Source organism: Haliotis cracherodii, unplaced genomic scaffold (assembly GCF_022045235.1).
Source record: "Haliotis cracherodii isolate W230 unplaced genomic scaffold, xgHalCrac1.p SCAF_1, whole genome shotgun sequence".
In the NCBI taxonomy this organism is placed as follows: domain Eukaryota; kingdom Metazoa; phylum Mollusca; class Gastropoda; order Lepetellida; family Haliotidae; genus Haliotis; species Haliotis cracherodii.
Genome location: NW_027266264.1, coordinates 65,721,959 through 65,749,152, shown reverse-complemented (window position 1 = coordinate 65,749,152; position 27,194 = coordinate 65,721,959). Strand labels below are relative to the sequence as shown.

General features: G+C 41.4%; 1 protein-coding gene and 1 pseudogene across 2 annotated transcripts in view; both read right to left on the bottom strand.

Moving 5' to 3' along the window:
- Nucleotides 1–4,364: 4,364 nt before the first annotated feature.
- LOC139456760 (uncharacterized) lies at nt 4,365–22,750 on the bottom strand (annotated as a pseudogene).
- Nucleotides 22,751–22,947: 197 nt separating this feature from the next.
- The window catches only part of LOC139458294 (chitin synthase chs-2-like), an 82,210-nt gene continuing 77,963 nt past the window's right edge, over nt 22,948–27,194 (bottom strand). For both annotated transcript variants that reach the window (XM_071239713.1, XM_071239789.1), the window contains exon 29: nt 22,948–27,006. In XM_071239713.1, coding sequence (XP_071095814.1) covers nt 25,223–27,006 — 1,784 coding nt within the window. In that variant the 3' untranslated portion in view covers nt 22,948–25,222. The remainder of the gene's footprint in view (nt 27,007–27,194) is intronic.

Here is a 27,194-nt window from a genome sequence, read left to right as displayed (position 1 = left end):
GTAGTGTGATGATGCACTGCATCAACGACTACGAGCATGTCAGCAACAACAACAGAACGTCCGACAGTTGGCACAAACACTGTATGCGGAGTTGGAAGAACATTCCCCAGGCCACAATTCTGGATCTGATTGCTTCCATGTGACCACGATGCCAGTCCGTTTTCGACTCTTATGGTGGCCATACAAGATATTGAGAACAGATGACTTCAACCTTGAAAAATCTACTGTTCCATGTGTGCCATTGTCATTGACAATGATGAGTGCCAATTTTGAACAATCGATTTCCATCCGTTGATTATTTATTTGATATATAAAATATGCACCTAAAATCACTCAAGATTAAAAATTCTCAAGGTCAGAGCGGAAAATGAATGTGACTGGGAAATGGCATTGAGTTGGAATTAGACCTAAAACAACTTTAATGTTCATGGCTTCATTCACACTAACTAGTATAAGGACAACATCCTAATCTCCAGAGTGTTCTGACTGATCAAGCTTCTGCACAAGAGGCACACCTATCAACGAAGGCGTGGGCAATCATATCACAACACTTCACTCCCCTAAAATGTAATCGGAATGTTCAGAAAGAATTCACTGTGCACCTACTGGAGAAAGGTATACCTCTGATAAAAGATTTATTACAAACGCCCTCATTGCAGAGAATGGAAAGGACCAGAGAATAACAAAGTGGTTATTTGTTTGTTTAAAGCAGTGTCGGCTGCAGAGGGCTCAGTTTTAAGGAGAAGAAAATGATTGTTACAATGCGGTACCTATGAATATGCAAACTGAACAAGGTATTGAGCAATCTAATCAGAGTGATCACACATCAAAGAATGTGGCAGTCACAGCTAACCATATTTATCAACAACACTAAGATGAAAACTGGACAGATGGTCAGGTGCAAGACAAAGACTCTTGAACTTTAAATCATGGACAAGTTCTTGCTGAGGCGGGAAAGGTGACTGGAAAGTATACAGAGTGGTATCACTTAGAGGTTTTTTTTTTTTATCCTGATAACTTAAAGGAACAAGAGTATCTATTGACCTCAGTTGTGTTGACTTGCTAACTGATACGCGTAGTTCTGGTGGAGATAGCCGACACGAGGACACAACATCAACTGAAGAGTTGCATCATGTTCAAGATGATGACGCGATGGTTCTTGAAAATGTGTCCTGAAGCTGCAAATCCAAAGAATTAGATAGTTGGAAGAAGAATACTGCGTATACAGAAATCATTGATCAAAACCATCATCGTATGGAATATATACCTTAGGCAAGATTAGATGGATTATAAAGATCATCCAAGAGATTCCCCTACATGTTTTTCCGAGTCCTCCGAGATTAAGTTAACATGTATTTGCTCAAAAAAAGTGGAAAGTTCATTCAACAAACATTAAAACTGCCCTTTAACAAAGAAGTAAACTGTCTTCATTGAGGGAGTACTTGAAAGTCATGTTGATGGCGTCATCTGTGTTGGATCATCGACGTATGCAAACTATGTCATAAATCAGCATACTTTTTGGGACGGGAAGTAAGCAATAACTTCTCTTATCAGGGTATTTAAACTTGTCAGTGAACAGAATAAACATTTGATGAAGCAAGAAAATCATGTTGAAAGAGAAGTTGAGTAAAGGAACTTAATGATCGTGGATCAAAGTTTGGACATATACTTTGGGTTGGTAGACAGACATGTCTGATGCCAGAAGCGCAGCAGCATCGCCCGAGTGAGTGAGTTGTAAATTTCTTACAACAAGGATCACGTGTGTTACAGACTGTCATCCGCTTTTCGATTCTGTGAAATACACAAAGTTTTGTGAATGATAAAAGGTTCAGAATAGAGACCAGCAGTCATAAAAAAACTTATTGAGACAAGCAGTCATAAAAAAACTTATTGAACAAATCAAACGCATCCTTTGATCTTGGAGTAAACAGCTGGCAGATTGTCTGACTGAAAGGGGTTCGTCTTCATTCACTCTGCTGAAAGCACTTGAATATGGAAACACAGGGATGAAAACAGGAACATCAGTGGACATTATTTATTGCTGTGACAGATTTACAGTTTGGGATCCACACAAGTAAAGATTATCATACATAATGCAAATAATGTGACCTTCAAGACAGGAATGACAGTTACCTAAAAATTGTCTGCTGAAAAATGGTATTATTCTCTCAACTTGACACAGTACACTAAATATGTGGGATGTTTTGTGAAATAATCTGCTTTACCATCAGTTCATTCATGACTTGTCACGGACGCACAAGTCACAAGCACCTCATTTATGGACCAAAGGGTTACAGCTTCTAAAGGGATGATCCCCCATGTACCTGTATGAATCTTGGATTTGAACCAACATCGTCTTTTGTTTAAAGCTGCAATATTCCTGGTATCATGCCAGCTTGTGATAAACAGACAAACCAGTAACTGATATTTTGAGAAACGCTCCATGCCGTCGAGGTACCTACAAAGGTAAGTGAGCCTGACCATCCGATCTATCAGTCGCCTTTTACAACAAGCATAGGTTAATGGAGACCTATTCTAACACAGAATCCCCTAATACTGGCAAACTTAAGGAAAGCAAAAGAATCTTGCAGCAAATTTTTGACATTATCCTGCTGCAGCGCGACGTGATGTCCCTGCATTTGCACATTAGGGTAGAACATAATTTCAAACAATGTCGTACCGATAGCGTACGCCATTCAAATTGTCATTAAGAACGATGAGTTGTGTTCTCAAATGAGTTGTGATGCCACCCCATACCATTACACTTCCGCCCCCAAACTGACGACGTTGAGTAACGGAAGCGTCGCTAAACCGTTCTCCCGGACGCCTGTTAAACCCTTGCACGACCACCACAGCTGTGCAGATGAATGCTGGACTTGTCTGTGAACAGTATACTGTCCCAGTCTTGTCTTCTTAACCTCAGATGCTGTCTACACCAAGCTAGGTCTGCCGGGCGGCGACATGGAGGCCGGAGATTGCGCTTTCTCAACAAGTTGTGTACGGTTCTGCCACTAATTGGTCTCAACCCAGGAATTGTCAGAGATGTTACCAGTTGGTATTGATTCCGTGGATGCACCAACAATGTTCCACCAACCAACCAAACCAACCCAATTGCATAGATCGATGCTCATGATGTCAAGCACTGTATTATCTGGTCCGAACTCAATTATTTACAGACCGCCGTCATGTAGCTAGAATATTTCTGAGTGCGGCGTTAAATAACAAACAAACCTTATCACGTTCAACTGGCTGTCACTAATACACAAACGGCCTCAACAGACTAAATACACAACCAATGAACATCTCAAACAATGTACTACATTGACCAGTTCACTCTGTTATGGCCGATAGCTGAAAGGTAGTCAGGCTTAGAATTTGTTTACCAGCCCCTTTATAAAGGATGATGTTAGCACGAACACATATTTGCATATTTACGTTCTGAGGTAAGTCACACAACTTTCTATTATTTATAAATTATGTCATGTTGCTTTGATTTTGGCGCATAGTGTTGGCTACGGGTTTTATGGTGCTCTTTTTAAAAATGCAATGGCTTACATACATGGGCAAGCAACGTCGCAATTCAAAGAATTCACCTTCGAGTGTCTTCACTGACCTTAGATGGCGGCACCCACGTGAAGCATTTCTCGGCTAACAATCTTGCAACTATTTTAAACATCCCCAAATCAGAACTCGGTTCTGGACTAGCTTAGGATCGGGAACCCCAGGTAAGAAACTTTTGATCCATCTGTGTACACCACAGAGAAAAGATGTTTGGGGGCGTACCAGGACGTTCGCGACTTCTTCACGTGGGTAGATCGTAGTGAAGTGCAGGATGTGCAGTGCATACACGAAAATAGCTACTTCGTCAAGTACAATTTCTCAGTACTAGTTTATGCCTCGTGAATCTAACATTCTCGCAGACTCTTTATCTGGATTATATATGACTGTGCAGTTTGCGAGATTTTCCAGTGCTTTGGCAACGACTCACCATTTGTTTGGTTACCTCACGTCTCACTGTACTATTTCTTCCTCTTCCTATCTCGACAGATACAAGCATAGTGACGCTAATAGCGGGTTTTATTTGAAAAATAAATTTTACCCGAAAATAATTAAAAATAATAATTATGTTTCATATTGTTTGTAAACAAATATTGTCTGCCACAAAAAAGACATTGTTGCAATGTATTTTTTAGACAAATTTATATTCTTAAAAAAAGAAACTATTCATCCGGATTGTAACTGGGTTAATTTTTCGAGTTTAGATTTCATAAATATCATAAATAGTGGAATGTATAGGTAAATTATTGCTGTACAATATGCACTTAACAAAAGTAGATGCAAAGACGTCCGGGATAGGTGGAATGTCAGTAACGATTATGGCCTCCTCGAGCTGCTATCACCTGATGGCAGCGACTGCCCAAAGACGCGATCAAAGTCCGAATAACAGCCCGGGGGATGTTCTGCCGCTCCTGCTCTAGCCCCACAAACAGTTCCTGAAGTGTCTGTGGCGGTGGTCCATCAGCACGTCTCAGCAGAAAACAGGACTCGTCTGTCAACAGAACACGTCTCCATCTTGCTTGAGGCCATGTGACTCTGACGACACCAATACAGACGTTTACTAGGTGATGTGGCGTCAGGATGTTACGCCGCACGGGCCTCTTGGCTAGAATACTGACTGCTCTCAGACAATTTCGAACCGTCTGATCCGATATTCGACGCAGTCGCGGTGAAGCTGTTAACGTCGCCATGATGAAACGCTCCCACAGGTGTCGTACCCGGATGTAGCAGTCTTGGCCAGGCGTTATAACGCAAGGTCCCCCTGACCTTGGCCTATCACGAACGTTGTCGGTGGTGTTGTAACACAAGTTAGAGATGGTCAATCTGGTTACACCACTCACTTGTGCCACATGCTGCGCTGTTTCACCCGCTTGCAGTTGGCCGATGGCGTTGTTGTGTTGTGCTTCTGATACACGTGACATTTTAACGGCTCGTTTTCTGATGTGTGTTAGCAGTCATTGTCCTGGTCTTTTAAACCTTGCTGACAGGGGAATTGTCACGATAGTTCAGAAAAGTGAATTCTGCCCATTTCTGGCATTGCAGCTGCATTTGGGCGAATTGCTTCGTTACGATGTCACATAACGTTTCAGGCAATGTGCATGTTTACTCGAAATTTAAATGAAATTATTTAAGAAATAAAATTAAATATCTATGAAAAATGATCGGATCAAATTTATGTATATATAGTTTATCTTTTTTGAAGAGTATATTTTAGCTCTTTTAATAACAATAATTATCTGGTTTTGCATCTGTAGCTGAAAAAATAACTGGTCTAATTTTTTCTCTCCAAAAAAACAGACGTCAGACACGATAATACAAACCTTTAGCCTCAAAACGCCAATCCATGGAATGGCACCATTCCACGTCATCTTTTCAAACCAACATGGCGGGAGAGAATGAGTATTTGAAAATTTGTTGCAGAAGAAGACTAATTTTGACATTAAGACAAAAATCATGTGACGAAAATAAGCAATCCAATTGGTAGTTCACATGCAGACAAGCTGCAAAATTCTGACATACGGTAAACAAAATTGGCCCTTTTGCGAGCGTGTCCACTTGATGAAGATGCTCTGCTCTTTGCTGTGTACATCCCAGGTAGGTATGTGTTACTAATCACATTCAATGGATTCTTTCCATAAACAATTCGACAAGGTGTTACAACAGATAATCCTATCTACCGGTGACTACAACACTAATAGTCTGCGATTTTGTGTAACTGAGTGAATGTGTCTTCAAGTCCACTTTATGATCTCTTTGTCATAATTCAGTAGTAGTCTGACCACTGAATAATTAATATTATCCGATCACATTTGCATATTCATTAAAATATCTATGTACCTATGTTTTCTTCACAGCATATTACTATAACTCTCAATGTTTGAAATGGCTTTAATGTTTACACAATGTTTCACAAACAGAAACTTAACCCATACATCCATAACAATATCACACACAAGAAAAATAACATCACAGGTTAAAAGGTTGCTTAAAGTTCAAATAAAACACACAAAAATCAATACAATTTATTTGTACTGTTATAACAGTATAACATATAACATAAAAACAGATACAGTAAGCTAGTACGTTTGGAAATATACAATATGTATTTTGCTAAAGTTACCAGTACATTTTCTCAGAATTAAACTGTTACCATGGTTACTTCAACAATACAAAGAAAAGAAACACGCAAATTATAAATCAATTATGTTCTGTCTTTCCATATTGGCAATTCCCGAAGCATTTCATGGATAGGGTCATGAAGAAATCATAAATGAGAAATAACTCATGACACCTTTACACCACATGGCTTCTGATGGCCATATGTTAACTTCGAATTGTTTACTGTCCGTATAGTGAAAGCTGTTTGCTTTTGATAAGTCTGCTTATAACTTTCCAAATGCTTAGTAATAATAGTCATGGTGGTGACCTTCTTTGTGGGGAAGCTGCAAGAAAATGCCTTCACATGTTCCAAAGACTTTTTACATGCCTAAGAGTGAGTGAGTGAGTGAGTTTGGTTTTACGCCGCTTACAGCAATATTCCAGCAATATCACGGCGGGGGACACCAGAAATGGGCTTCACACATTGTACCCATGTCGGGATTCGAACCCGGGTCTTCGGCGTGACGAACGAACGCTTTAACCACTAGGCTAACCGACCGCCCCCATGCCTAAGAGTGTTTGCTGAGGTCGGGAAACATGGTATGGATTTTGTGACACTTGCTGTACTTGTTCACATCCCCAATGATATGCTCAGAGTAGTGGAACTTCACCTTGTAGCTTTTGAATAACTTGCCACAGAGGATGTACCTGACTTGGACGGAATAGTCCTTAGGAGTGTTGTTGAACAGTTGGTCTCAGGAGTTTTGTGTTTGTTCATGTGTTTCTCCAGGACTTCGAAAGAAGCGCATGTGTAGCTGCATAGTGGACAGGGAAATATCTTAGGTCCTGAAAACCATCAGAGAAGATTACTACATATTTTTTCAATTTGTAACATGTATCATGACAGAATAAAACAGGGATTTCTTTAGGTGTTCATACTAAGTCCCTTTGGCAAATTTATCATTTTCTTTTTTTACCAATGTATTTTCAGCATTACATTCAGTGCAATAATCCAAAAGTAAGTCTTATAATTTCTCTAATTACCATATATATATTATTGGTCATCATTGAAATGCAAGTCTCTACAAGGCTATACATTAGAGATGACAATATCTGTCAGAAAGCCTTTGAGCCCATATGTCTATTTATTTTGTTTCGTTGCTTAGTATAACTTTTGTTATACTTAACCATTCTCCAAATTCAATATGTACCGAAACGGCAGCCTCCAGCCAGGAGTGCTGACCATGTACATGACCAACAGAAAGTACTGTCTCTTGCCTTTAAACAAGCCCTGGCATTCTATATAATTGCAAACCGCATTTCTATCACCCTTGGATCTAAGCACAGTGTTTTCAGTATCATCGAGTGTACCAAACCACAATTCTATTATCAAATATTAGTGGATAAATAGTTCTTGTGCATCACTGACTGTCATAGGAAATAATAAAAAACAGAACAATAAACTTCATGTCCATGAAACACAAATTCACCTGTCAACACATACCTTCTATGAATGTGATCTCAGGCTGAAAGTGGTAAATTGTCAGTTCACATGCAGTGTCAGGTATGACCACCATGAGCAGTGACACAAGCATGACAACAACATCTAATTGATGACCACGATGGTTGAGGAAGGCTTGTGAGATGCCATTCCTTACCTTGGCCAAGACCTATGGCAGCTTAAGCAAAGTCACCTGTTGGTCTGGAAGTTGGGGTAAACAATATTCCATTTCATCCCACACATGTTCGATGGCGACAGGTCTGGCGAAATAGCAGTGCAAAGAAAAATGGGAATGTTTGGTTGTCCAATGAATGAGGTCTGTGATCACTCGTGCAATGTGATTGTGTGTGTTGTCCTGCTGTAAAGTGATGTGATGTCCCAGGCAAGAGTGAGTGAGTGAGTTGTGTTAAACGCCGCTTTTAACAGTATTCAAGTTACATCGCGGCGTGTCAGCTTAATGTGGGACGAAAGCCCGAAGTGATGCAGGTCTCAGACGTTTACCACTTCGATGAAACCCACGAGCACGGGTATAGTGCTGAAAAACCTAGAAACATAATCGGGGCGAACCGGGATTCGAACCCACAATCATAGGTTTCTGGCGTGCCCAAGGGACGCAACTCTGCACAGCGAATAGCGGCGCCTCCCAGGCAAGATGTGGGGACAGATGTGCACCAATACGCCCCCATCACCAAATGCAGAACATTGAAGAACACACACATCAGCGTAACATTCCATCTGATGTCGATAAACAAGCTGATGGCCATCACTGCTGTCAGATGAAACCTGGAGTAACTGTCAAGGGGACTAACCTCTAGTCCTGTAACCTGAACCTCAGATTTTGTCTTGACCATGCCAGGCATTCTGTTCATACAGAAAGGGCGTCATGGTCAGACGTCATGCTCTTGTAATCAATTCCCCACAGCCCCTGCACTAATTGGAGGTAATCAAGAGATGCTGTCAAAGTTGCAGTTTGAAACTGATTCCACAGGTGACCATAATGTTACTCATGGACGTTCAGACCTTAGGTGGCTCCTGGTGTTGCCAGTCTGTTGGTGAAGACCCTGAGTAACTGTATGGTCTTATGATGAACAACAATATTCCGAGCAACAATGTATTGTGCAATTGGGTTTTCAAGCATTCCAGCATTTTCAGATAGGTGTGGCATAAAAATACGAGGTTTGGCCATCAATAATGTTGCTTTTCAGTTACAACAATGCAACTGTGTGATGAGTTCCTTACATTTTGCATTATATGCATGCGATGACAGAGATGCATGTGCAATTTCAGGGTCATTATGGATAATCATGACCAAGTATTTGTATAGATGATTTTCATGCATGATTCTGAAAAAATGCATGGCAATTCTTTTTAATGTGACTTTTTATGGTGCACAGGAATATATTTGCACTAGTATGTACACCCTGGACCCATTCACCATTACAGTTTCATTTCAGAAGTGATGTCACCATCCCACTCACTACCAACTTCGCACAAAATTCTCTCACTCCCGAGCATCATCTGATCAGGCTGACTGACATCTATATTTGTGTCTTCAAAATACTATTCTAACCGAGCTATTGTATTGAATAGGTCAAGGATATTTGTCGCAAAAGAATGGAGATATGATATACAATCAAGTCTCCACACTTGCCACGTGTTCCAGCAGATGCAGTATCATTTTGGAGAAGGATATGTATGTCTTACCACCTAACGTGCAGGTGTGGGTGTCCCATGACAGAGTCTGACACTTCCGAGTCTGAGTCTCAGCATTAACTTCTGCACCACCTGCAACATCAACATTTTTAATCTCTTGAGCATCTACTTCTTCATTTTCTATGTATTGTTCCTCATCTTCATTATCATCAGCCACCTTACCTTCATCATCATCTGTCCGATACTTCACCAGATTATCCTGCTCATCACCAGTATCAGTATCACTGCCTGCATCGTCAACCATGTCACCTGCCACAACATCTGTCCGACACTTCACCAGATTATCCTGCTCATCACCAGTATCAGTATCACTGCCTGCATCGTCAACCCAATCCCCTGCCACATCATCTTTTCGACACTTCATCAAACTAACGGGGCGGTCGGGTAGCCTTGTGGTTAAAGCGTTCGCTCGTCACGCCGAAGACCCGGGTTCGATTGCCGACATGGGTACAATATGTGAAGCTCATTTCTGGTGTCCCCCGCCGTGATAAAACCATACTCACTCACTCACTCACTCATCAGACTAACCTGCTCACCACCAGTATCAGTATCACTGCCTGCATCATCAATCCCATCACCTGCCACATCATCTGATTCATCCAAATCTTCCATCTCTTGAGCATCTACTTCATTTTCTACTTGAGTGTTTTGTTCCTCATCCTCAATAACAGAGCCTGGTGGACTGCATGAAATCTCAAAACCTTCAAAGGTGACTGTGACATCTGGTTTCTCTCCCATACTGTCCACTTCTGTTCCTGTACAGATCCCACCGTGAATCTGATAAAGGCGTTCATTGGAAAAAGCCTTATTGCATTTGGAGCATTGATGGGTTTTCCTATGGCATTGATGGGTTTTCCTATGGCACTGATGGGTTTTCATATGTTCATGCAGCAATTCTTTGGACTTCCATTGCAACTGGCAGACATCACAAGAATAGGAAACCAACGGTTTATAAGATGGCTCTTTGTCGGAAGGTATTGGATGCAGAGCCAGTTTGTGTCTGTTGAGATCTGATGCTAACTTGTACCATTTGTCACAAATATCACACCAGTGCAACTGATCCATGTGGATCTTCATGTGGTAGCGACGGGAATCAGAATTAACGAAACGTCTGTTACAGACCTTACATTTATAAGGCCTGTGCTTCTTTGGAATCATCTGATGCAACAAACGTTTTGGACAGAGTGCAGCAGTCACAGCTTCTGGCTGAATATCATCTTTCTGTTGATATTCGTCAGGCATCTGTTTCTTCCCTGCATAGAGAACATGTTTGGTTACATCGGGCATCACTGATGTGTCAAGCTTCTTGTAGGTTTTTGTCAATGTTTTTTTGCAGATCTACATGCTTCATCGCAGATACCTTGGGAAAGACAAGAACCTGTTTGGAGTTCAAGCAGTAGTAATTATCTGATATCCTTGGCTTACTCAAAATCATGGCAATATCCCCTATGCTCTTCTCCTCCATGACAACATCTTCTCGGCTCTCCACCTCCATGGCAACATCCTCTCGGCTCTTCCTGTCCATAGTAATCTCCTCTCGTCTGTCCCCTTCCTTGGCAATATTCTTTTGGATGTTTTCCACCATGGCAATATCCTCTTGGTTATTCCCCTCATTGACAATATATTCTCGGCTATTCCCCACCATGACAACATCTTCTCGGCTCTCCACCTCCATGGCAACATCCTCTCGACTTTTCATCTTCAAGGCAATATCTACAATGTCCTCCTGCCTCTTCCCCTCTGTGACAATGTCCACACAGATAAACAGTCTTGATTTTCCAACGAAACAGATTCCCTAACAATAATGTTTCACCGGTGGCATACTGCTGTGCTGTCAGTCCATCTTCCCGATGCAAGAGAGTTAACTGACTATAAAAGTCCAGTTTCCACCCTTGCCAAACTAGGCTGGTATTATGGAGTTACATTTTGGCTGGACTAACGAGTCTATGCATAGTCCAATCAAACCGCACCAAAATCAAAATCCGGTTCGTATACTGTCGAGCAGATTTCGATCGATTGCAGGATTTGCAAAGCATTTGCACCGCCAACTTATTGTCAGCAGATATTGTCTGAATCTTTTCATGTTTTTAATCAAGATGCTCACGTGATTTGATGCATTTCGCGTTGTAAGACCCGTTTTATCACACTATGGATCTTGATTATCGATCAGATCGTCTTGACTGGGCGCCACCATTTTGTGTGAAGCAAACGCGAGTGATACAACAGGTGGAATGTGATACCAGTAAAAAAATCTGACTTCAAGTACACAATTCAATCCTATTATTATACTATCTGGTTATAAAAACGTGTTCATTGTTTACATTAATTTCGGCGAAATCGTATGTGAAGTTATCAGAAGATCGAACAACTCACCATTATTTACAGCAACCACGGTCAGATTGCAGGTTGCAACGAACTTTAGTTGCCAGTGAATGCCATACTTTGACTCTTCAAAAAACATATTTGTGGCAACTTGACTATTGTATGTCAACATAACGTTTTCGCAATCAAAATACATGTAGATGTTGTGCGGGAATTCTCTACTGCAATAGCAATCACCTGTACCAAACTGCTACGCTTATGCTTCTTATAATTTTATAAGCATATAAAGTAACACGATATTGAAATATATTATTCCTGATAAAACAGTAATTTCAGATACAATTTCTTCCGACCATTGCATCCAAATTCTTTGTAGTTGTATCACTGGGTACTTTATAACTGAATCACCGGCAGATCACCAGGAGAAAATGTGTGTACAGCTGGTTGCTATTTCAGGTTTAGTTTATGAGACTATTAACACGATAATCATAATCTTTGCATATAAAACAATGCCTTGGAAGGCAGGAAATAAAATGTTAATGGTAAATCATCGTGTCTGGTGATGTTTTATATCAAATTTCATATTTTTATTGACCAGGTTTGTAATACCTGTTTATTCACCTGAATTCGCTGAAGGGATACGATGTGGTTTTTTAAAAGCGCATAACACACGATAAATATGTTTCTTACACTATGAATCATAAACAACTATTATTCAAATCCTTTTTCAAACCCTGAAGCGTACATCGTAGATCATGTTAGGTAGGCAGAGCATGTACTATTGTGTTGGTCATCTACCACCTACGACTCCACCTCCGTTTAGAGAGGGTATCACTGCCCCCTGACAATGTTGACATTTTAATTTTTCTGAAAAAGAACTTGAAGTTGAACTATTCACACTGCATTGATTATTTTCTGGTGTTTGAACTTTGAAGTTTCCTGCTGTTTTGAAATTTGACATGTTTTGACGGAGGGTGAGAGAAAGTTCTACTTTGAAGCTTGACAAGTAGTCTTGTTATTATATAATAATTTTGACTGTTCCGAAATCGTGAAAGGTCCAATCCTGACATGCTTAAAATTGAAGCCTTGAAATTTAATATATGCTTGAGTACCGGAGTACTCTTTTTTCTCGTTGCATATTGAGATACATATCGTATCGTGACCGGAATATCGAGATACGTATCGTATCGTTTCCTTCCTGTATTGTTGCAGCCCTACCATGCACAATTTTTCCCTGTACCGCGATACGATGGAGTTCTATCTCTTGTCAAACTGAGCGCGAGGCCCTGCTTTTACTCGACGCGACTAATGTAAATGATGAACTTTTATCGGTAAAAAATGCATAGTTAGATAAAATAAATTACATCTGATATAGAGCACACGAATAATCATAAAGGTTAGTGAGTGCATTTTGTTCCGTTGAATGTACATGACAAGTACCGCGATACCCCGAGGTTGCAGGCTATACATTGCCCATCTTGTAAAAAACAATCATTCAGCCTATGTTTGAATACATTTACAACTGCTACTTCATCTCCCACCTTTGTGGGAACCACACTTTTTCCAAATACATTTTAAAAGGGCGGACCTTCAACATGTGTTGCCCAGTTGGGTCGGAGTCTATAGCATGTTTCCTTTACAAATAATTTATGAAAACTTCTTGAAAAAGTGAGGTGTAGAGAGGATAGTATCTAATCTAGGTACGTATACCTGCACCCAGCCTGACCAATTCTAAAATCCAAATGACTGTTCATTGCAAAACGTGTAAAAAGATGGTGTGGAGAAAATCCTCAGGCTTTACCTTGTGACTCAAACTGTCAGTGGATATATAACACTCCCAATGAGTGTGGAGGCACCTATGGTCTCAAACGATAAGAAGATCGCGTTGGAGATAGAGACCATCTGCCAATTACATGTGACACAAGGATCAGTGCAATGCCTTAACAAAAATATAATTAAAAAATCACTACAGATTTTTTTTTTCAAAATGTGTTTCCTCTGCAACTGGGCCTTATATATACAGAGCTCCAAATAAGCTGCGTATCTGCGTAAAATACGCATCAGAAATGCAGAAATACGCAGTAAAATAAAATCCAAGCGTATCAAATACGCAACGAATATTACAGATACGCTACAAAAATAAAACTTGTGCGTATCATCAAAATATTGTGAAGTAACCCTGCGTATTCGATTAGCAAATCGACAACTTTTTTGAAATTATAAACAGCCATCCGTCAACCTTGGCAAACTCCACAATGACGGTTACATCATGATCATTTGCCATCACACTTTCTTGTGGAAGTATCGTGGTATTTTTTAGTCCTATAAAGCTCTCGAACCCACACGACACCAATTTACAGGGACTTGATAAATTGTGTTTTTAAATATTTAACTTAAATACCCACATGTGTAAAAACTAGTGGGTAACAGAAATTTGAATACACAGATAGAATTACTGATACCCAATGATTTTAAAATGCATGGGTAAAATACCCACAACACCAAAATCATATCTGGAGCTCTGTATATATGAGGCCATTTCTGTCTGGGAACATTTCAACAAAAGGCCATTTTCTCCTGCATCCTTAATTGTTTACAGATATCAGATATGTTAATAGACGGTAACCATCCGAAAATTTAGGTACGCGTGAAGTCGGTGAAACATATTTTAGTTGAGGATGGCATAATTCAACAGAATAACTAGCTAAAGTTTGTCATCTTGTGAAAAATTAAACGCTGATTGTTTCTCACCGTGTTTAGGATTGTCCCCATCAATATGGTATGCCGTTCACTTCCAATGGTGAAGAGACATCAGTACTGACCCAATCTTATGTACACTCCCATACACGCACGCACGCACGCACGCACGCACCCACATGAAGTCATCTTATAAAAAACTAAAAGCTTCATGCACTGATGCAGTGTCTTCTTGATGAAAACGTTCACTTTTGTCTTACATTCCCAATACGTTTCGACAGGTGTTTCTCGATGTGTGTGTGTCTGTGTGTCTGTGGATCTACACAAAATGGCTTCAAACCATCGGCACTATGTGATAAATGAGCAGTTCACTAGCATTTTATTCATATATATAGTTTCTTAAATTACCCCAGTGAGTGAAATTACATCTTAAACATCGATTATATTAAGAATGACCTTAAACACGCACAACGTGATTGATAACAATCTCTGGTGTATTGCATTTAGCGACGTTTCGATGTATATTCTTTACACCGTTATCAAGCTTGGGTGATGTAATCTGGATTATAAAAAACAGCGACGTTTCGATGTATATTCTTTACACCGTTATCAAGCTTGGGTGATGTAATCTGCATTATCAAAAACACCGACGTTTCGATGTATATTCTTAATTACACCGTTATCAAGCTAGGATGATGCAATCTGGAATATCAAAAACAGCGACGTTTCGATGTATATTCTTACACCATTATCAAGCTAGGGTGATGTAATCTGGATTCTCAAAAACAGCGACGTTTCGATGTAAATTCTTACACCGTTATCAAGGTAGGGTGATGTAATCTGGATTATCAAAAACAGCGACGTTTCGATGTATAATCTTTACACCGTTATCAAGCTAAGGTGATGTAATCTGGATTATCAAAAACAGCGACGTTTCGATGTATATTCTTAATTACACCGTTATCAAACTAGGGTGATGTAATCTGGATTATCAAAAACAGCGACGTTTCGATGTATATTCTTACACCGTTATCAAGCTAGGGTGATGTAATCTGGATCATCAAAAACAGCGAGGTTTCGATGTATATTCTTACACCGTTATCAAGGTAGGGTGATGTAATCTGGATTATCAAAAACAGCGACGTTTCGATGTATATTCTTACACCGTTATCAAGGTAGGGTGATGTAATCTGGATTCTCAAAAACAGCGACGTTTCGATGTATATTCTTACACCGTTATCAAGCTAGGGTGACGTTATCTGGATTATCAAATACAGCGACGTTTCGATGTATATTCCTACACCGTACTATCAAGCTGGAGGCAAAGATTTTTGTACCTGACTCAACAGCCTATAACCAGACGATCTCCAAACACGCATCGACAAATGGATCTGATAGTCAGGCAATGTTGAAAGTGTGTCTTGGTATCTCGACGGCGGCGCTGATCGTTGCTCACAATATCAATGACTGGGTGTATTGTCTGATCCAAACTCTGTTATTTACACGCCGCAGACAAACAATTAACATTGCTGAGGTCGGTGTTAAACAGCGAACAATCAAAACATTGATTTATCACATTTTAGATAACTATTGCCAACTATTGCAAGTTACTGTGAGTTTTTGATACCATCAAATGTTTATTGGTCAGGAATTTATTTCTACATTTTAACATGTATGACGGAACTCTAAGTGATCGGCAAAAACAAAGCTGACATATTAAATACAAAAAGTACGAAAGAGAATTACGCGTTACCCATTGACAAACGTTCTGACACCGATGCATATTTGTTAGGTGCGAAAAGCGGAGTTACCTCCCTTACATTACAGTTGTCGACATTTTGCGTACAATAAAAGTATAAGTGTTATACAGGCGTATAAATAGTCCGGACACGCATTTTGAATCAGACACATGTGAGAGAATGGTGTGTGTGTGTGTGTGTGCGTGCGTGCGTGCGTGCGTGCGTGTCTCTGTGTGTGTCTGTGAATGTGTGCAAATGAATCTCGATCCACCGAAGTTATAGTCATCACTCTGTTATGCTGGATTAAGAAAACAGTCAGTGTTTCATTTTTTAATCCCAAATCACTTAACCGTTTTCGTGGAAATAAATATCAATCACAAAAAAATATATGCCCCAGCTTCGAGTTATCATGACTCAGAAGTGATTGCTCTCCACCTGCAGCTGTTTTCACAATCAACCGTTGTCAGCATGCACTTCGTGCATTCACGTTGCAAGGGTCGGTTAACGAGTCGTACTTACGTCTGCACGAGTAGGGATTGTGTCGGACATGTGGCGCATGCACAAACACTTATCCTGTTACGTGTCAACATAATATATGACCCTGCATGATTTATGACACGTACGGCTATTGTCAATGTGGTACTTGTTTTAGTGCAAACATATTGCAACAATAATTAAGCCATTTGATTTGGCAAAAGTAGTTGTTTGTTTCTTTGTCGTTTAACGCCGCACTCAGCTATATTCCAGCTATATGACGGCGGTCTGTAAATAATCGAGTCTGGACCAGACAATCCAGTGATATCATGAGCATCGATCCACGCAATTTAGATCGATGACATGCATCAACCAAGTCAGCGATCCTTACCGCCCGAACCCGTTAGTCGCCTTTTACGACAAGTATGGTATATTACGCACACAATATTGTCACAAAATGCACCCGTCCTTTTGAGAAACTCTGTATCCGCCCATGCCCATGGTGTGGTGTGAAATTCGAAAATGCTCTACTAGATCTGGAAGATACAAGTTACTTGAAGCACTATTATAAAAACAACAACATTTGTTTCATAAAGATCACTATGTTCGAATTTTGCCACTAATCTCTCAGCAGTGGTTGGGTACCCGGTAGGATGAGATGATAATGTGACTGTAAAATGGTTCTATACATCCCAGGGAGAATGCGCTATGCGTGCACATCGAGTCTGATTCTGTGTGGGATCTGGCCAAATGTGAGTCCACCTGTGACGGCGGCCTGTAAATAAACCAGGTGTTCTAGTGATTGAAAATATGAGCAAAGGCCCCGCTATGTGAGTGCGATCACACGTCCCCGTGGGAACTGGCCCCTGCAACCTATGCTGCTCGTAAGAGGTGTCCAAAGGATCGGATGGTCAAGCTCGGTGACTTGGTTCATGGCTTGTCTTGGTGCCCTGACGGTGGCGTTGATCTTTGCTGACAATATTCAGGGGCGGAGTTAAGACTAAACATATGAGTAGGCACCATCATGAATACCGCATATTTATTAAATTATAAATATATTGAATATCGTACTGCACTTTATTGGCACATTGTGTATCTAAAATGACCAAACTAACAGGCTGTACAATTCATTTTTCATTGTATATTTATTGTTGTAGGCAATTATTTCCTTTTTTAGGAGGTCTTTCTTCAACTTTGTAGGAACGCCTGCATCAGAAGGCCTGTGAAGATCCGGGGTGGAATAGGTCTTCAGCAACCCATGCTTGCCGTAAAAGGCGACTCTGCTTGTCGCAAGAGGCGACTAACGGGATCGGGTGGTCAGGCTCGCTGACTTGGTTGATGCATGTAATCGATCTAATTTCGTGGATTGATGCTCATGTTGTCAATCAAGTCCATACTGGATTATTTACAGACCGCCGTCATATAGCTGGAATATTGCTGAGTGCGGCGTTAAACAACAAACAAACAAACCTGCATCAGAACATGTTGGTGCGCTGCGCTCTTGGTCCACTGTTGGACAGTGAGTCGGTCAGTTAGGTTTAACGCCGTTTTGAACGCCCAACTTGAGTGAGGATCAGTTACACCCTGAGGTAGTAGACTGTATTCTTTTGATTTATGAGAAGAGTTTTTGAAGTCGGAATCAATAGATCTGGCGGCCATGCTGCAGACGTGAAGTGGATTGCATGAAGTCTGCTCATGAGTACACTGGTATTCAGCGACAAAAAAGTCTTTATTATATTTCTTCGGGAAAATGTAAGTGTAGGCACGTGCTTATTGTGTCTATAAGCAGACAAGGCCCTAATATCGATAACTGGATTGTCTGGCCCAGACTCGATTATTCACAGGCCGCTGTGACGTACATAGCTGGTATATTGTTAAACGCGGCGTTAAACAACAAACACGCAATCTACGAAGTCACAGAGCCTGTCCATCCGATTCTGTTCGTCGCGACCGCCTCTGTGGTCTAGTGGTAGAGCGTCTGCCCGGAGAACGGAAGGTCTGGGGTTCGATCCCCAGCCGCATCATACCAAAAGACGTTAAAAGAGGGTGCTTGTTGTTATCCTGTCTGGCGCTCGGCATTAAGGGGCAAAACAAGGACTTGTCGTTTCGGGAGTATACTGTGTCTGAGTGGGGTATTCATGTTAAACTACGACATGGTATCCTAGTGGACGTGGACCATAAAATCGGCATTTGTCCGGACTAATACAAGCAGCCACACACACACACACACACGTGCATGCACGTTGCTTTATTAGTGCAATAATCGCGACGTTAAACCCCATTTCACCTAACCTGTTCGTCGTTTCTTACTAGCGTCAGGGGCGGTTGGGTAGCCAAATAGTTAAAGCGTTGGCTCTTCACGCCGGAAACCCGGGTTGGATTCCCCACATGAGTATAATGTGTGAAGCCCATTTCTGGCGTCCCCCGCCGTGATCCTTCTGGAATATTGCTAAAAGTAAATCTTACTCACTCACACACATATTATCAACAGCAATGTGGCGCTGGTTTGTGTGTGATAAGGATCAGCACGGGCTAAATTTTTACTTTACTAATTCACTATCATAAACCATTTGACGTGCATTCAGTACAATGCCAGTAGATGGGTACAGTCGTCTGGTACGGACTACTTCCGGTTGCGTGCGCCTCTAAGATGGCGTCACTCCCGGTTCCGGTTGCGTGCGCCTCGAATATGGCGGCACTTCCGGTTCATTGACGTCACTAAGAAGTGGGTTCCACGTCACGTCCGGTTTCCGAGGGGGCGATGCCTCCATGGACATCTATCCAAACAACACCGTCAATGCGTATGAAATCAAGTTGCCTTATCCTCTGCATCTGGACCGCCAAGAGTGGGAGGTGGGCGTCAGCGAAATTCACTTCCCGATGACATGGAACAACATCGCCCCAGCCTTTGACTGGTTTGCGCTGAACCTCAAACTGAAAATACACCCTTGTGTATGAAAGCCCGGAGAGCACTATACCCCAACCACAGTATGGTGTCGTCCATTACGTAAGAAAGAAGATTCCAATCGAGAAAGGCGTCTATTCATATGCAGATTTGGTTGAAACCCTCAACCGTTTGAATCAGGAACATTTTACGGGTGTCTTGAAAGAACAGCCCAAAGTGATGGCAAACAGATTGTCATTGATGTCAAGTATCCCCAAGATAGTCTTCGATTTGACATGCTTGGAGATGGAAAGGTGCAACACAACCATGTCACCATGATGAAGCTGAAAGGCAATGGTCAGGAAGTCCATGGCACGGAAATGAAAAGCGACTTCAGCAACAACACCGCCCATTTGAAACAAGTCTACATGAATCTGTTACGAAACAAGGGGCAGCTAGCGCTGTGGCGGCCTGTCACATGCGAGCTGACTCCCAAGGCCTTTTGCTCAAGTACACCTTGTGGGTGGTGGATCTCACCCCAGACCTTGGCGCTGATGAAGGCATCAATTATCCTCGACACACTGGCAAGTTGGGTTTGGAAATCCAGTTTGGACAACCCGGTCACTCTCATCTGCTATGAAGAATACGAAAAATAGATCGTTTCCGGAATGCGATGATGGTATAAAAAAAAGCGGCGACAGACGGTCATGCCTCACTTTGTTTTCCCCCTTCCTACCATGGATGAACCACTCGGATCGAGCACCTTGGATTTAGAAGCCCTCGTGGCTGAGGACGAACCACTTCATACCATCTACCGGGGCACCCTGGTCAGAGATGACTTTGCCAGACGTGATGGCAACACTTTACCTCAAAGGCTACGTGGTCAACACAGATTCAAGCAATCAACCTGGCACACACTGGGTGAGCATCTACCGTCCAGCTCCTGGATCCGTGGAAATGATGGATAGCTATGGACTGTATCCATTACCCCTGTTTAAAGAGACTTTGAACAGCATGGGTCAGATGGAACAACGATGGAATACGCGTCCCTTACAACATGAATACAGAACGTTGTGTGGGGCGTACTGTCTCTACATGCTGACCTATCGCGTTCGTGGATGGACACTTTTAAACAAGTGTTAGATACGTTGGACTGGAAGGACACAGCCAAGTATGATGCCACGGTATTAGAATGGTTTCATACCAAAGTGTCTACATCTGTTCCTGTGGATGAGATGCCTGCCTTTCGACTGAGTGCCCAGACGCGTACCCTACATCAAAAGAACCAACCTTTCTGCCCTTATTCACCTGTCTCTTGTTCACTGCGTTTTAGGAATGTACATACGTTCACACCCTAGTGGTAAAAAGTTCTTGTTCACTGCGTTTTATGAGTGTACATACGTTCACACCCTAGTGGCAAAAAGGAAATAGAAAAAAAGTTTCCTGTTCACAATAAAATCACAGGACGCCCCCTCATCCTGTGACTTTTTGTTTTGTTTTGTTGGTTCATGTAGATGGGGATTAAAAAGTTGCGAAAAAAAGTGTTGTCTTTTTAGGATGAGGAAGCGCAATGCACACCCAGAGAAAAAACAACAGAATCGACATCTAACCGCATCCTGCATTCATACATCACGTCCATGTCTGTGCATGTCGATCGCCTTGTTGAACGAGACCTTGCACCTCAAAGTTTACAATCACGTCATAATACCCGATGATGTCATTTGTGGAATTTTGTTGCAAGATCCTTCGGCGATGTGACGTCAACTTAGCAACAAAGTTGCTGGGTCATCGACTGTGTATATAGAGATTACTACACGAGTGTCTGTCAGATACCATTGATCTTACAACGAGTTGTTTCAAAACGTATCTAACGAGCGAAAGCGAGTTAGATACGCTTTGTAACAACGAGTTGTAAGACCAATGGTATCTGACAGGCCCGAGTGCAGTAATCTGTTTCTGACACATCCTAAAATCGCACCTTTCTAGCATCGAACCGATGAATTTTGTCTATTCTCATGATTGCATGATGGAGCCAATGTTTGCAACAATTAGTCGGAAGTACCTCTAAAAATGCTACACAGTGTAAAATCTGAATTTTGCTTTGTTTACATTTCAGCAAGTACAGATTTCCGAGCACAGTTTTCGTTTCCATACCTAATTTATTTCGCATGATTTCATCTAGATAATTTGCATTGGTGACAAAGACCATTTATCCGTTGTTTCGAAAATGTATGAGGAATTCAGGGATGCATGTATAGCAGCTGAGTTTGAAATATACCTGATCGAATAGGCGTCTCATAACCGGCATTTTGTAAACAGTCCAATATGGCGGAACGTACAATACGGCGTTCGCATATGCGTATTTTCCAAAACATTCTAAACGATTCTAGGCTTATCAGCGACGTTTCAGAATTGTCATTAGTGATGTGATACCCGTGATCACTAATATGCTATTTTTCTACTTTAATTATTCGAGTTAATATCCGATATTTAGATTTCTAAACACACAGTAAATATTTATATAACGCCGTGAATTGTGATTTGGCGAGATTTACAATGTACCTAACTTTCAGTCACTTTCAGTAATTTTGAATTGCCTAAAATGACAGTAAATGATAAACAGAAGGGGGAATCCAAAACTGTGAAGATTCTGCGTGATGTATTGTGAATTTTATTCGATTTCGAAGTGAGGGTTGAAGAGAAGGGACATATGTGTCGCTGTGGCATCCAGGGGGTTTACACTCTGAAAAAAACGATAATGTTGCCATAACAACAGACAATGTAACTAATAATAATAACAAACAAACTCGCAGACGAAGACGAGTTTGTTTATTTTTATTATTAATTACACGGTCTTGCTGTTCAATACAGACGTAGGTGAACATTCGACTGAAGCACGAGCTACTTATGAATGACTTACACTCAGGAAAGTAGTCCGTCATCATCTGACCCCAGGTAATCACCATGGAGTAGCCAATCACGGTCCTGGAATTTGATCTCACACATATGTTTGATACCAGTTATCTCAAATGGGTTTCTCACCCACAGGTGTGTAAGAAAAGCTCGTCTCAGTGATCTATCATCTCAACACGCAATCGACACACACCCTGCCTCCTCCCGCCTTCCCGCCGCCACCATCTTGGATGAGGAGATGCCCCCTCGGAAACCGGACGTGACGTAGAACCCACTACTGAGTGCCGTCATCGAACCGGAAGTGCCGCCATCTTGGAGGCGCATACCTCCCGGAACCGGAAGTACCGCCATATTGGAGGCGCAGGCAGCCTGAAGTAGTCCGTACTAGACGACTGTACCCAACTACTAAAGCCACTTTTTTCTTCATTCATATCCTCGTCAATATCTAATTCCGCATCTTCAAGTGAATGAACTTTAATAACGATTCACGACAATTTTTTATTTAACTATTTTATTTTCAAATTGTAAAATTTAACAAAAATGATCATGTAAATAAATATATCTTGATGTAAAACAGAATGCACAAATATAACAAGAGCGTGTATGAAATGAAAGACATGATTGTACGAAACACACGTTTCGATATTGATAGAGATAACCCGCTGGTGCTTGTAAAAAGCTGTATGACACAGGACCGGTAGCATATAAACCATACGTATAGTTAACATAGCTAGTTGTAATAGTGTAATAGCTATTCTCGGAACCAAGGGCTCTGTTACACATAGACACCCTGGTGCTAGATGGAATGCTTTCACTCGAAACTGTCTTGGTACAGTTAATTGTATTTTGGTTCTTCGGCGTTTACCTGACCGGATGTTAAAGGTACTTAAGGAATCAGAGTATGTCTGACAAAAAATACTTAATCAAGTGATGAAACTGATTCATTTAGTTCCCAACATTTGACATTACACACCCCATGCCAACCCCACTCTTCCTTATATAATCAGCGTCATAGCAGAAAAGTGATGTCATTAGTGAAAATATATTTAGATATAAATCTCATGGCTGTATGAAATTACGTAACAACAATGCTGAGCAGTAGTGAACTTGCAGGTGAAGTGCTGTAACCTATCACATGAAAACATCCAACCACCAAGTTTAAACTTGTGCAATGCGAAAGATAATATATTATTGCAGGGTGAATCACAAAATATAAATATCTATTTGTTATAGTGATCGTTGAACACATTTAACAAAGTACCCCGGGGGCGGTCGGGTAGCCTAGTGGTTAAAGCGTTCGCTCATCACGCAGAGGACCCGGGTTCGATTGCCGACATGGGTACAATGTGTGAAGCCGTGATGTCGCTGGAATATTGCTAAAAGCGGCGTAAAACCATAATCACTCACTTACTCACTAACAAAGTACTCTTTCAGCTTGTCAATTAAGGAAACATATTGTATGTTATTGCGGACATGTGGTTAGCGAATAGTTTCCTCAAATCAGGCACACTGACTCAGACACGCACACTGACAAAGAGTGAAAACGCAATTTGTATGTTTCTGAAAAACAACAACATCAATGCAGTCAATTGTTTGTAGCTAAGTAAACAATAGTAACGATGTTGAATGTTTGTTGGTTTGTTGTTTAACGCCGCACTCAGCAATATTTCAGCTCTATGACGGCGGTCTGTAAATAATCGAATCTGGACCAGACGATCCAGTGATTGACATCAATAAGTATATGATTGTATTCCTTAATAACGTGCAATATGAAAACTGTTCTACGCATGAGCATCGATCCACGCAATTTGGATACAATGACATGTGTTAACAAAGTCAGCAAGCCTGACCACCCGGTACAGTCAGTCGCCTCTTAAGACAAGCATAGTCGCCTTTTACGGCAAGTATATCTGCGTTTCAGTCTTTTAGTTCTGACAGTTTCACTTTGATTGATTGGTTGGTTGTTATTTAACGCCGCACTCAGCAATATTCCAGCTATATGACGGCGGTCTGTAAATAATCGTGCCTGGACCAGACAATCCAGTGATTGACATCAATATGTATATTATTGTATTCCTTAATTATGTACAATATGAAAACTGTTCTGCGTATAGAAAGGTGTGCCAACATTCAGAGGGACAATTATATATATACAGTGATCACAGATATTGCAGAGACTCATCCCTCATCCACATCCACTAACAGGTCCCGGACACCGTAGTTATTGTACCAGTGTCCATATCCTGTCACATACTGAACATACATAGCCGCATAGAAATATTACGCTTCTTCACTAACAAAATGGATTGCATCTATGAATGCCCATGTCGAGTCACTGAAGTATTTACATACACAAATATAATTATGATGATGTCATTTCTAAATTAAGCAATGACGATCACATGAACAATTATTACAACATAGCCTATGGTATTTGTAGCCAATTAAAGGGGTACTACACTGTCTATATCTCTCAAACCCCATGCTTGTTTGCTGGCTCAAATTGTATAGCGCATATCATCCTCGCAGGTAATAAATACGCAAAGCGGCGCAAAACCCAATTCACTCACTCAAACAGGACTTATACAATATACAATACAATATTTGACCTTGGACAAACAAAGCTATTTACACTATTATAATAACATATGATTCATATGACACACACATTTGTAGAATTAGAAACGAGTGACTGACACTACATTGCTAGCCCACCCACCCATCAAACCACCATTGCAACACAATTTAACACATCCTCTCACAGCAACTGAGAAATAAATAATAATGTCATTATTTTTAAGGTTACACAAAGTCTTCATTATTTCATACCATATAAGCATGGTTGTCATATTCCTCGCGTGGTCTAGATCTCCCCACGCTGCGATATAAGTCCTGGCGCCTCTGGAAGGCATAATCTCTATGATTACGCGACACAGTTGGTACTTGAGGTCTTGGATTGTATCGCGTATTGTGATTAAAATGTCTGCGAACAGTTCTGAAATTCCTCTGAAAGTTCCTCTCATACTGTGACACATGGGGTGCAGGTTCGTCGTCATCACTTGGGTAATCTGGTTCCTCCTCAGCTGTTATCGACACTCTCCTGGAGGAGGACATGGAGTAGTCGTCGTCGTCCTCATCGACATCGTCATAGTCCGGCATTAGGTCATCAGCGCCTACTAAAGGTGCCTGAAGCTTCTGAGCTTCCTTAATAGCATCAACAGCTTTACGTTCATCATCATTTGCCCTGAACCAGTTGATTCTAGTGCTAGCAATCAGATGCAGGAATGTCCCCCACTGATGGGCCAAGGAACCATAGAATTGGGTCAGGAGCAGGAGGCTGAATGAGGCGAGGAAAACCACAGACACAGGCTCATATTTCCCTGCGATGAAGAACGTCTCCTTGAGAAGGTCCTGCTTGAGTTGAAGTTGGAGGATAACCAGGGTGAACATCAAATTGAGGAGGAAGTAGGCGAACACCACATTGTTCCTTGCAGAGAGGAGATCAGCCTTTATCTTCTCCTGTTGTTCCTTATTGGACTTCATGGGAAGAAGAAATTCGTTGATAATATTTTTCCAGAAACGAACTTCTTTGTCTTCAAGGTATTTGGGTTCACTAACCCTTGAGTCATTATCTAGTGCTTTTACCCAATATGTTGGGTCAAGAATGATTTTTTTCTCCTTTTCCTTTTTCACTGGCCGCGATGGTCTTGCTGCCTCAACTCTGTTCAGGTTGGCTATTGATGTCTGTGGAGTAAGACCTTGCAAAGGAGTGGACCTCTGATCCTTTGATCCGATGATTTGAAACATGAAGGATTTCACGTCTTCTATTAGTGATGCAATCCCCAATGAATCGAGAAATTTTCTGATTTTTCCTTTCTTTGCCGCTTGCATCTGTAATTCTTCTTCTACTGGGTCCACCTTCTTCGGCCCTTCGCGTGTACCCCAGGATACAACATTTAGATTGCACAAGAAAAACACAGTCAAAAAGACAAATGTTGAAGGCACTGTCAGATAATAAAGGATTCCATGGAACAAGCACATGAGCTCCTTAGGGTGAACAAGTCCAGTGACAACAAACACGATTGACAGCCCGACCAGGAAGAGAACATTCGGCGTAAAGAAGTCTTCATTGACAATGTTGATAAGTGTTCCAACAGTAACTATCATCATAACGATAGCGTAGAGAGCTGACATCACAGCGGCCACACGGACCTGGGTACTTGTCTTTGCCTTGAGACAGAGGAGAATATAGGCAAGAACTGGAAGAACTGACATTAGGTAGCCTTGCCACATATTGACACCCAACACAGCGTTGTATGATCCAGCTATCATGAAGACCACTGTGCCCGGAGCGACGATACTGGAGGCCATCAGGAAGAACTGGTATGCCATGAAGAGGGTGCTGATGTTGTCGTTCATCTGAACAGTTGTCCGCCAGGATCCCAGAAGGTCCATTATGTTCGCCATCGTGGAGGGAGACCAACGTCGTCGCTGGATGTAGAAGTCGTTGAACGTTTCCGGGGCATAGGTGAAAGCGTCTGAACCAGCACAATAGTCAATCTTCCATCCTTGTTGAAGGAGGAGTGTACACAGCCACCTGTCCTCACCTGTGGAAATGAATTGGTCAGAATAAACTTATAGTTTCTTTACGACATAAATCCCATACCTCTGATCCCAATGATACTTCTGATTTTAACAATTACCACCATCACCACCATCATATCGAACTCTAACTACTTCAGGAGCAGTGGGGGTAGCCCAGTTGTTAAAGCCGTCACTCGTCACACCGAAGACC